The following is a 13027-nucleotide window of genomic DNA, read 5'->3' on the forward strand; positions in this document are numbered from 1 at the left end:
CCTCAGATGACTTATGTTGTGAATTGACACGATATAAACAAAACTTATTTGAATTATGCCAGAGTAATGTGTTCTGACTCACTGTAGACAGAATATTAACATCTTACAAGAGGATAGCAGAGGCTGAACACTGATTCCCATCATGATCAGGACTTTTATGACTAATAATTCCCTGTTTTTATTTTAATATTATTATTGTCTTTTGTTAAGCTTCACCTGGCAGTTCTGTTTGTGTAGCTGTTTAAACTCGGAGGCAACAATCTCCAAGACCACAAAAGCAGCTGCTTCTCTGTCGCGTCTTTGGAGATTAAAAAGAGGAACATGGTCAAACACAGTGATAATGTAGCGTGAGAACATCGAGAAGGACAGTAGGGTGTGTGTGTGTGTGTGTGTGTGTGTGTGTGTGTGTGTGTGTGTGTGTGTGTGTGTGTGTGTGTGTGCAGTTCCACAATACTGTTTGACCCTTCACTGTACATCGCATACAGACTAGTTTGTACAACAGTGCTACGAGTACTGCGACCACTACTCCTGTTACAACTAGCATTACTACAAATCAAATAAAATCTAATTTAAACATATTCTCACAAGCAAAACAGAAGGTTTGCGACCAAAACTAAGCACAACATCGGCAACAATGTGTGCAAGACTGGCAACAAAATTTGTCTAGGTTTTTCCATCGCCTTGTTGATGATATCAAGTGAGTGCATCTTTTCTATTCAGCTGCAATTCCTTCCAACTGGAGGTCACTAACTACTCCTGACCACCCACAGCTCAAGAAATGTACTGCTTTTAGTTTGAAAGGATATTTTTCCCTCGCCAAAACTTTAGATTTTTGAGAATGGTTCATTGAGTTTCTAAAGTGTTTTTACTTAATTTGACCCATGAAATCAGGGCTTCTCTAGATAAATGAGGTAGACCATACAGACTTGACTGAATGTGGTCTAGCAGTAAAGTTACTGATACTGCTGATGATTTATATTAAATAGTAGTATCCAGCATTCAGCCACAACATTAAAACCACCAGCCCAATATTGTGTAGACTCCAGCCTTGCAGTCGAAACAGCTGCGACCCATTGGGGCATGAACGCGGGACCTCTGTGGGTGTCCTATGGAGTCTGGCGCTGGGATGTCAGGGATGGATCCTTTGTGTAATTCGGGTTGGGGGATGGAGCCTCTGTGGATCCAGTCTGTTACAGAACATCCCACAGGTGCTCAGTCGGATTGGGATCTGGGAGTTTGGAGGCTGGGTCAACACCCTAGGCTCTTTGTTGGGTTCCTCAAATGGTTCATGAGCAGTTTTACAGCATGGCATCGCCCACTGACCTGCTGGGAGAGGCCGCTGTTGAAGGGGAGTGCTGTTGCTATGGCTGATGTGCAAAATCTGACACACATTTAGGTGTAGGTTGGTGGTACATGCCCAAGTAATATAAACATGAAATGCCAGAGAAACATTGCATTAATGTTGTGGCAGATCATCATATATTACATTCATTTTGGTCTGTTCATCCAACCATTTACTGCACAGCAGGATTTACTGTTTGCTAACAATAACAAGTGGACAACAGAATAAAGATAAAGCAAGTTTTAACTGTTTAAGCATTTCAGTCTGGATCTGCAACTTGTGTTTTCGTATCCTAACTGCATTTGTCAGATTTATAAAGCTTAGTGTGGACAGTGTGTCTACAAATACTCCTACATAAACCTCTGCTTCTCCTCCTCCACCTAATACTACTGACACCGCCATCGCCACTAATTTTACTCCTAACCAAACCCCTCATACCCTCTCTTCTTCTTTTAACTTTCTAGTCCTTTCCTCCCTCATCTCTCCCTCGCTCAGACCAGATAAACATCCACTCAACCCTCAGAAGAACTTCCTCCACCGCAATCCACCCTTTCAACACCTCGCTGCTGACGGAGGAGACGACACTTAACTTCCAGCCCTTTTGTCTCCTGCAGTAAGTGCGGAGGTTGACTCATTAATCCCTGGTTCCTCTCTCTGTGGCAGAACTGAGGGCTGGACATGGTGAGTTTTAAAACCATTGACACTGTAGAGATACGAGTTGTGTGTGTGTTTGTGTGCACGTATGCATCTGCGGATGTGAGTGTGTTTGAGTGGCTGCAGCGGGAGGAAACTGAAATTGACAAGATGATAATAGGGCTTTTTCACACAGAGGAAACAGGCTGAGCCTTAAAGTATCCACATTTAAATCTGGATAACATATCTATGTCAAAGCAACCGCTGCACTGGAAAAACCTGATACTGTTATTGCAGATGGTGGAGAGTGACTTTTTAGCAGGAGGGACAGGATGTTTTTTATCCTTTTCATAGAGCACATTCTCTTTGTGATGACTGAAAACTTGCCGCACAAGATTATAGTACAACTTTTTTTTGTTATGAACCTTAACATCAAACACTACACAGACTCTCCAAACTAAGAGAAAAAGAGCGAAAACATTTTACCAGCTACTAAATGTGCATGTCTTGTTAGGATCCATTCAAAAACAAGATGATACCTGTAAAAGAGTTTATTCTCTGAACAGTAAACCAACTAATTTGTTGACTTTGGACCCTGTATGTAGATTAATTGATTAAACCTGGAATAATTGGGCATGTGGGGTATTACACATTTTATTTGTTCACCTATGAAGGCGGACAAAACATTAAAGGTAATTCTAAAGTTGTCTGAAGTTTAACTTTAAAGCAAAGTGTACATATAATCTGGAGTCGAAGAAATAAAGTTTCTAAGCATCCCAAGAAACCCTCCTCACTCTCCGTGAACGACACAATATTGTACTAGTGAATATTGAAGAAACAAGTTGGAATTCACACCAACACTTCCCACTGGCTTAATGACACCAGTTGAGAGCTTCTGTCTTGGCTTTCTGTCTTGCATGGCAACGTTTTCTTTGTTTTTTAAACATTCACTGATCAACAGTTCAACAAGCTAATCAATCAATTTCCGTCAACCAGGCCTGGATGGGGGGGAAGTGAGGGTGACAGTGGGGGTGGCAGGGAAGATGGGGTGATGAATGAGAGGGGACAAACACAGGGTCAAAGGCCAGTCAAGGAAGCTCTCTGCAGAGGAAGCTGGGCAGCCACACCGCCTTCAGGTCAACAGGGAAACACCGCCTCCACCACTTAAACACATCCGATATCTCACAAATGAATTAAGGAATCTCTGCATGTCTTTTCTTCACTTTCCTCCCCGACCGTTCATTTGATCTGCTTCACACTTGTTGGGTGTATGGCTGAGGACCCGAGTGCAGTGTTGAGTTTAAGGTTATTCTGATGAGCAATATTCATATTCTCACAATTTCTTCTTCTTTTTTTCCTGTTACAGTAAACAGTTTCCTTAGCGCATCTTTAACTGTTTGTGGGTGGAGCCTAAGTCACTCCTGTTGCTACGTAATGTCATCAAGGGCAAATGTATGATAGAATCAAAGTTTCCAAAGATGCCAAATTTGCAGATCTTTGGAGAAAATGTGTATAAAATTACAAACTGATACAGAGCATACTGTAATAAAAAACTATAGTGTGGAATGTGATTGTCTGTCTGACATAAAGGAGAAAACTGAATGTTAGGGGTTGCAGCAGTCCAATCTTTTCACCATTTCTAGGTACAACATTTTATCTTCTGCTGTGATTTATATGGACATGAGAGACGTGTGTTTTACATCAAGCCAACATCACTTTAACAACTTCCTTTAGATGGTTATTAGTTAATTCTGGGGGAAACTGCAATGCAATTTGCATAAACAATGTTGAGTTACAAAGGTTGAGCTACACTGTGAGATGAGATTGAATCAACAAATCATCATTCATCAAACTAATGGCTGAGTCATACGCAGTACTTTGGCAGGGCACAAGAACATGATATGAAGAGGCACATCTGTAAAACATTATTTGTTCATATTTATGTATGAACATTACATTTCTGCCCAGTTCCTTCTTTGATTTTATCTTATCTTCCACTGCACACAAGGGAAAGCAGTATTATTATTTCAAGTCTTCTCTAGACAGAGACAACAAAGGATACTTCTCTGTAAAAAAAGAAAATTATGTTCAATGATGAAAACTCACTTTAATAGCCAGAAAGTTGAGCCCACTTTCATTAGCCAGAGCCTTGGCTATCATGGTCTTGGAGCAGCCTGGCGGCCCATAGAGCAGGACTCCTTTAGGCGGCTGGATCCCCATACGAGTGAAGGCCTCAGGGTGCCTCAGAGGCCACTCCACAGCCTGCTTCAGTTTTAGCTTCACCTCCTCCATTCCACCCACATCTGACCAGCGGACCTGGAAGGAGGGGTAAAACAATCAATAATTGTTCTTTCTAAAAAAGAAAACCTTGATCTAGGTTTACATTGTAGTTTACATTGCACATCTGTGGAAAGCTACCCACTGCATGTCACAACACAAGACATGAAAGAGACGTCCTTTGGTTTTCAAATACTTTCATCTTTGACATTTCATGTAACACGACTGTTTTGGCGGCAGTGTCAGTGTTCTACAATTTAGCCAAAAGTTGGGTATCTGCTGCAAAATAAAATGACAAGTGTTTCCCAAAGTAATTTATCACACTTTACTTTGCTTTGAAACAGAATATTGACCTTGACGCATATAGAAACACTGGTTAAACATATTCGTGGATAATAATAATAAAAGAAAAAATAAATGAGAAGTTGAAACAGAAGGAGTAGAAGTAGAGAAGCAGATGAAAACAAAATATATTTTTTTACAGTTTAACTCAAACTGTACTGTTATTTTCCAGATTTTCCCAGCTGTGTCAAATCAAAAACAACTACTTTTATAAATCAGCTTAAAACATCGACATTTCACAGATATTCGCAGTTAAATTCACTGCTTGTGTAAATTTTTTTAACCGTTACAATATTACATTGTTTTTTCATTTGCTGCCAGCTGCCACAATTTCATTTTTTTTACAGTGCATAAAGTAGTAGAAGAAGATGTAGTCCTTAAAAAGCAGTAGTTGTTTAAGCACTGAAATACAAGAAGAAGAAGTAGCTTAAGTAGAAAAACAGTGAGATGTAGTATTAGCAGAAGCAGATGTAGAAAAGTGCAGCCCTGTCTGGAATCCAATCAGAATGTTGTATTAAACTGCATCATGTTTAGTCCTATAAATCATTCACACAATAACATGCAATCAAGCAAAGTGCATATGTATTATACTGGAAGTGGACAACAATGAGCGGCCAAGCTCTAACAAATAATCGCCCTCCGTCCAATACACTTGGTTCTTCTCAAGTATCATGCAGTTTTAATCTGTGGCAGCTCAAACACAAACACATCGCCAACAATAAATGCAACAGGCCAAACAAACTGATTGTACGCTGATGTCACTGATGTTCTCGTGTAACCTGTAGGAGGACCTTTCTAGCTTTCTCACCACAAGAGTAAATCCCAAACACTGTCAAGTTCTTCCAGAGTAATGACAGGGGTCGAGTGGAGAGGACAGAAGTGAAATATAAAAGCATATTTGGAAGGCGATGGAGGAACGGAGGGATTGGGTTGAATCAGGGAGACTCTGGACTGCGAGTGAACAACAGAGAGTCTGCCAACAGCTGTCTGTCTGACAGATGGAAGGAGGGAGGAAGGGAGGGAGAAAGTCCGGCAGTGAACAACCGGAGGAGATAAAGCAGATAAGGAGGAGAAGCCCTCATCCAAAACCCTCTAAAGCCTCTTTTTTCATCCTTCCTGTCTCTTTCTTCATTACCCATTCCTTCTTTCTTCCCTTCCTTACTTTCCAGCTCTGCTCCAGTCATCTCTTTTTTTTTATCTCCACCACTACATCTCCCCAGTCTTGCCAGCTCTCCTTCTCTATCTCCTTCCTGATCTACTTTCATACCCTCTCCATCCCCCTTGTTATCCGTCTTATCTCTACCTACTGCACCGCTTTTCTGTCCTCCCACACTTGGCTTTCTCTTATTACATTCACAAAAGGGAGAAATCAGGTTTTGCAGGAAGTCTTACAATGTGTTTATATGCTCTGTAGTAGCCTGGTTACTGTAAAATAGGGTATTCATATGTGGCAGGTCAGTAATCAGATTTCTCTCCTGACCTTGTTTTGTTGGCTTAGAATGATGATTTTATTATACAAGATGGTACTTTCTAAAATTTTGTTTGTTCCTTGCAGGCACACTGGACTGACAACACAGAGGAAATGATACTTTCCCAGTCTGAAGTCCTCATCACACGCACATAAAACATTTTCTAGGAACCTCATTACATGTATATTGGCAAAGTATTCTTTGTCTTTAATAAATCTAGCTTGGGAAAACCAGACTTATCCAACATCGTAATAACTTAAACTATATGACAGCTAGGAATTCAGGTCAATTGTCCAATTATTCAATTAAAAGAAAAGTAAATGGTAGCATTTCTGATAATAAATATCAATTTGAGAAGACGTCAAGCAGAAATGTCAAATATTTCACACCCGCTCCAAATGTCAGAATTTGCTTGTTTCTTAACAGATATACGGGAATTGCCAAATAAGTTGTCCAGTACGCACAGATATTAATTTTCTGTTTTCACTGAACAACATGTAAAAACATGTGCTTGGGCCAATTTAAATAACGTGTCATCACATAGTTTGTCCAGCAGAGTGGCACTGGTTTCCAATACTCTCAGCAAAGTCTGCATTACATACAGCAGAGAACATATCATAGCTGGCCAGACGGTGAAGCAAAGTCATGTGGTGTCTTCACTGGACCTTTATAGGAAATTCATTGCTGGAAAGTTATTGAACAATAACCCCATCATTTCCCTTTTTAATATAATGCGAGCATACCAATACAAAGATGAAATAAACACTGCAAACGTACACAAGCATGCCAACTTTTACTGATACGCTGAAAATGCTTGAATAATTCACTTGGGGGGCGTCAGTGCAACCACAATTAAAGTTGTTGATGGTGCTAGGCTAACTATCTGTAAGAGGTTTGCTGTGTAACATATAACATTTAATGTTGCTATGCACATATTCAGCTACAGTAATCCTTATTATTGAAGGCACAGTACCCGTCCCAAAATTCTGAATCCAGTAAAAATCTGGAGGTTTTGGATTGCTGGATCAGATGAACAATCATCACATCTTGTGTTATGTACTGCTCATCATTCATTTTGACATTTTATAGCCTAAATTCTTAATCAGTCAACAAAAAATTACAATCAAGAGGGCAATCAACAATTAAATGAGGTTACTGAAGAAAGACAACAGCAAGTCTGTGACTTTCTATGCGTGCAAAACTGTCTACCTTCCTATCTTCTCTTCTCTATCTTTCTCTTTCATTGTCTTATCTCTGCGGAAGTTTCTTTCTTTCATCACTTGACCCTCTCACTATCACCCCATCTCCTGCTCTCTGCCTTAAATGCTGTTGCTTTTCCCCCCTCTCTCTTCCCCTCTTTCTGACTTCCTTCTCTCTCCTCACATGCTGATTCTCCCCCTCACCCTCCCCCGACTCTCCATCCAGAGGTAACACATCCCAGGCCACCGGCGCCGTCTCCGGGGAACGAAGCACCTAATGGAAACCTGGCGTCTGGCCACATACTGTAAATACCGAACAATTTATGGACAGCACTGAGTGAGAGAGAGAGACACGGACGAATGGAGGGGAGAGAGGAGAGTGCTGCAGAGATGAGGAGATAGGCCGGAAGCAGGCGAGCGAACGAAAACGCTCATTTGAAGGCCTTGAGAGGAACGAAATGAAATAAAGAGGAGAGGGAGATAAAAGCGGCTATATAACAAGCTAATACAGAAACAGAGCAAACAGGTGACCAGGATACAGATGAGTAAAGAGAAGAAAAAAGGGGCAGAAGACGTGGCACAAAAAGAGTTGTAATGAACATACCTACAGTTACAAACATTTTGTAGAAGGTGACATGTACACAGCTGGAGTCCTTATGAACGTAGAGGAAAGTAATGGCAAACAAAGCAGCTCTGGAATGATACAACAAATGACTCAACTTTTGTAGTGTTGCTGCAGTCAGTGTATTCAGACTGAAACAACATTATTAGTTTGTGATATATTGCAATGTTTAAAAGGTATGTCGTGTTACGGACATTGGACAGTAAGGGATAAATCTCAAGTATAAATCAACGGGATATCAGATGTGGTGAGAAAGACAAAAAGGGCAGGGAGGCCCAAACATTTGTGATCGCTTTATTGGCTGAGCTTATTATTTACATCTACGAGTTCAGCATCAGGTCGCCAGTGAAGATTTAATGTTTTTTAGTAAGTAGCAATTTTCCAGGAAGTTTGACATCCTATTTTATGAGGGCTCTGAAGAAGTGCACTGATCCTTACACAGCCTCACACATATCGAGCTTAACGGTTCGTGACCTCGGAAGCATCAGCTGACATGACATTCACAGCTCCATTTAGATAGAGTTACACCAACATGATTTGGGGTTTCTGAAAGCACACTGAAAGTTAAATGCCTGAGCATTTATTGTTCAACTGATCCAGTTCATGCTGCTATTAAACCTCTGATAGGATCAAGAGTACTGGGATAAGTAAGTACCTCTTGAGGTCAGATTGTCTGTCATGGGCTACATACACATTCTGGTCAATTTCTGCTATGTCCAAATATACGATATTAGAACTTTTTAGAATGTGTTCATGAGCTCGGTGGTTTGAACTGTCGCCTCACAGCTAGAAGACCCACGGTTTGCGTCCCGGCCTGGACTTGGGATCTTTCTGTGTGGAGTTTGCATGTTCTCCCTGTGCATGCGTGGGATTTCTCCGGTACTAAAGGCCAAAACAAAAAAACTTTACAAAAAAAAGGCTAATTCATTTGGAGAAAGAAAAGAAGCAAGGCTGCTTATTGTTGCACATTTCAAATCTTTGTCTTTTGCTTGGAGGGTGTTGTTGCCTCACTTAATGAAAGGGATTTTGAAAATGGTAACATGCAGAAGTTTAGGAGGAAGCTGCCTGAAATGCACAGCGGAAATGACAGGCTTATACCTGAAGTCTACATTTAGTGAGTTAGACTGAAGTTTACATAACATGCCTTAAAGGGAGGATTCCAAACGTGGCAGGAGCACTGGGAGCACTGTATTGCTGTACAGCTGTACAAGGAGACAGGTTTAAAGTGGATGGTGAGAAAATTCAAATAGGTACAGGTTTGGGATTTTTATAGGCAGTCTGAACTTCTTAGTTGCACCTCATAGTAGACACCTTTCTATGACCTCATCATATAGCCAAACTCTCGCAAGCAAACCCCTCCCATCAGGCACAGAGTGTGAATGAAAGAAATCCTCAGACTGACCGACACCATAACCCTTTAAAAGCCCTCCAGCCTCTGAGTTTACCACTAACATCCTCACACGTGCCAATCATCCAAACACAAATCAATCACTCGCTTTCCATCAAAAAAGCAGATGTATAGCTGTAAACTCTCATCTTTTCCTATTTTTGGTTGTCTCTGCAGACTTAATGGAGTCACTGTTGGAAGAAACAATAAGTTACATTAATTGTAAGCTGCTTTTTGTCACGAATGAAGCGTCTGTGGAATTAGAAGGCCATGTTTTGACTCACACCTCGCTGTGCTGTTTTTCCCCCCTTCTTCCCTCCCTTCCTTTTTGTACGAGACCCAGTTATTATCTTTTACTGTTGTTTTCTGAACTTTACAAGGGGCCTCTCAGGCTCTGGCCCTTTGATGGGGCTGAAAGGAGGGTGTGGGGGACTTCTCAGACAAAAAAACTCAAGGGAGACAAGGAGTACATTTAAAAGGGAGAATAAATGGGCTTGTTATCCAGCTGCCAAATAAAAATCTGAAAGCCAGACTCCACGGTGAAGGGTGATTACTAAAAAAAAAAAAAAAAAAAGCAATGCAAAGTAAACAGAGAAGATGTCAAAATGAGGAATAGTGTCTTGTCACAAAATAGAGAATGAAAACAAACTTTTTATATATTTACATGTAAATATGACATAAATCAAGAGGCATAATCTGTAAAAATCAAATCTCTAGATACGTGATCTGAGAAGGTTTCAGAGGAACTCGAGGCATGTATTCATCCGGCACCACTGGAAGTTTCTTATATAAAATGGATTAGAAACAAATGTTTGCACTCATGTGGATATAATCAAGTCCGGGGCTCTGCGGCTGGCCTTTCAGCTGAGCTGTGCAAGGGGGATAGAAAAAAAAAATCCAAACTCAAACTCACTCCTCTCTTGTTTCCAGGAACCAGCCGCAAGGGCTGAATGTCTCTGGGTGAGCTCAGTGCAGAGTGCTGCAGAAAGAAAAGGGGGAGGAGGGTGGAGGTGAAGGGATAGGAAGGACGTTTCTTCTTCTCTTCTCCTCTTTCTCTTTTTTTGGTCGCTGGCAGGAACCATCAGCGACCCGATCTGCTTTCAATTACCGGTGGAGGATGATGTTAGCCCTCTTCCTGTCCGTTATGTCTTGCACATGCAAACTCCAAAACATCCTGGAGTCTCACCACTGTCCTCTCATCCCAGCTTCCCCCTCCCCTCCCCTCCTCTGCGCCCTCTTTCTCCCTCCATCCACTAAGAACAAGTGATTTATCTTCATTGCAGCGGAGGGTAAAATGGCCACGGGGTCATTTCCACTCTTCCTCAGCCTGACCCCATCTTTTAAGTGCTGGTGATTCAGTAGTCAGTGGTCCAAAGAGTAGTTAAGGGGTTTTCTAGATGTGCATTAGAGGGAAAAGGAGGCACTGCTGCTGTTGATGAGCTTTTAGCGATTTCTTGTGGCGATATAGGTGGGGACGTTGTTTAGATAATAAATTTTGCTTGTGCTTTAAATGAAGCAAAGACTGGATGATGTAAACCGGCCTGCTTCCTCTCGTGGCCATCACAGGGTTGGATGCAACTGAGACACAACTAATGCTGATTACAAACATGGGATCCAGCACAGACTGTGTCATTAAGAATGATGCCATAAAACAGGCAGGCGTGTGAAGGGAGGATCTCTGCAATCCACGTGCCACTTAATGATTTTTTTTCCTTCCTTGCATGACTCTCCCCTGAGTACCATCATGATGTGCTCAGTTCCACTTGAAAATTAACCCAATGATCTTCATTTTTTCAATCATCTTGTCTTTCTGCAGCCGAGTAACATTTCTCATCACTCGCAACATTTTTGCCAAAGTGGTTGCAAGAGGATCTTCGGGCTGCTGGAAAGTTTTATGTTTTACAGCATTATGTTTTACGTAACAGAAATGTTGATTTCTTTAGTCTGGCTTCCCATCATATTCAGACATGCAACTTAAACCCAATATGACGAGCATACTGCAGAGTAGAGGTTCTCTGATCAGGACTTGATGTACCTCATTCCAGCCTGGAAACTCAAACCTCATGGTTATGGCTCGTAAACCTTAGAGATCTGCAACTTTGGATTTAAGGTGGACCTAATCAACATTTTTATAACAATGTATGGAATGAAATTGAGGTAACAATGTGACAATAAAAAAGCAGTCACTTTTATAATGAACCAATAGAGAATAATCATTCTAATCTGCAGGTCTGCTCAGCTTTACTCTCTTTATTTCAGGTTACTGTTTAACTACACGGTCCACAACTTTACTGTTCTTGTTCACTCTCACTGCTCTCATAGTGGTGTTTTCAACCACAGCAGTTCAATGTTTTTTAGTCTTACTCTCTGGATGTAGACTTTGAGAATAAATCTGTAATTTCTGCCACATATTTATTCTGGTTTTCTCCTCTCCTTCCACTGCCTGCCTGTCAGAATCCCCTCTGCTACAGGAAACAATCTATGACCTGAAAATGGCAAGTTTGCAGTAGATTTGAATGATGCAATTACCCAGCCATGCTTGGTTCTTCTTGTAAATTAGCCATTTTAACATTCTAAATGTTTAACCAAAACAATTCCCCTGAAAACATTTTGCAGGGGCACCATCACTACATCCTCGACTTAGCACTGCCCAAGATCATTGCAACTGGTTTAAAGGTTCAACAGAGCATTCTTTCCCTGATAGCAAACAATAATAAGGTGCAGCCAGACCAAGCAAGCTGGAGAACATGGTGGCGCCTTTGGCAGCTAAAGTACAAATATTTCTCTCCTGAGTTGGCAGCAATGAAAAACAAGAGAATGAATATTATTGTTGTCAATGTTGTGCTCAGAACATTTTTTCACCTCCATCATGTGGCCAACAAATATTATATAAATTATATTCCAAACATTACATTACTATAGACTTTTTTGGATACACCTTTACAGGTTCATTTAAAAAAACGTTATTTGCACTTTGTTTCGTTTATTTACTTACTTATAATTTTATCGTGCCTGTTTGTTTCTGTTGGTTCTGTCTTAACTTATGCTGCGCTTTGTGATGTTTGCTCTAGAAAAATGCCAATACACTTTTTAACTCATTTCCTTCTTGTGACCAGATGAATTTTTCATCAAAGGACATATTTTGGCAAGATTCTGGAGCTATATCATCCATTTTTTCTAGGCTTGGAGAAGCATCCGTTTTTCAGTTGTTCATCTTTTCCTTCTCCCTGATCAGTCCTGCTGCAGTGAGCCCTTCATTCACACTGCCTGCCTGTTTTTACTGCAGGAATGTGTCCAAGGGACCTGGAACTATTTCAGGAATGAAGAACTTTAGTAGAATTTCTACCAAAGGAACAAGAAACAAAATTAGTTCCTCTGCCATAGATCCTGGTGCCAATAATATTTCTGGAGGCCCCAGTACTATTGATTTGCAGATGCTGGATGCTTGGTTAAACAAAAACAAAAACTGGTACAGGAACTTGTGTCTAGTTTAGGTGGCTTTCTTCAGCACGAACTTGGAAGAAGGCATGAGGTGGCATGAATGTTTACCCTCAGTCTTCTTTTTTTCTATTGTGGTGAGTGATCTGACATCAATGCACAAAAACAACAAACTCCAGTTCTATGAGCATTTAGGAAATAGAACAATGGAGAATTTGCTGCGTTAGCCTATATGGTGAACTTTCCATTTATGATGGTGATACTTGAGAGGAGAAGACTGCTCCTCAAGGAGTACATTGAACGTGGAAAACCTGCACT

General features: G+C 40.9%; 1 protein-coding gene across 1 annotated transcript in view; it reads right to left on the reverse strand.

Moving 5' to 3' along the window:
- spata5 (spermatogenesis associated 5) overlaps positions 1 to 13027 on the reverse strand; it is a 122621-nt gene that overhangs the window by 87884 nt on the left and 21710 nt on the right. The window contains exon 12 of the mRNA XM_023272597.3: positions 4082 to 4291. Within this exon, the coding sequence (XP_023128365.2) occupies positions 4082 to 4291 (210 nt within the window). The remainder of the gene's footprint in view (positions 1 to 4081; positions 4292 to 13027) is intronic.

Source organism: Amphiprion ocellaris, chromosome 13, assembly GCF_022539595.1.
Source record: "Amphiprion ocellaris isolate individual 3 ecotype Okinawa chromosome 13, ASM2253959v1, whole genome shotgun sequence".
In the NCBI taxonomy this organism is placed as follows: domain Eukaryota; kingdom Metazoa; phylum Chordata; class Actinopteri; family Pomacentridae; genus Amphiprion; species Amphiprion ocellaris.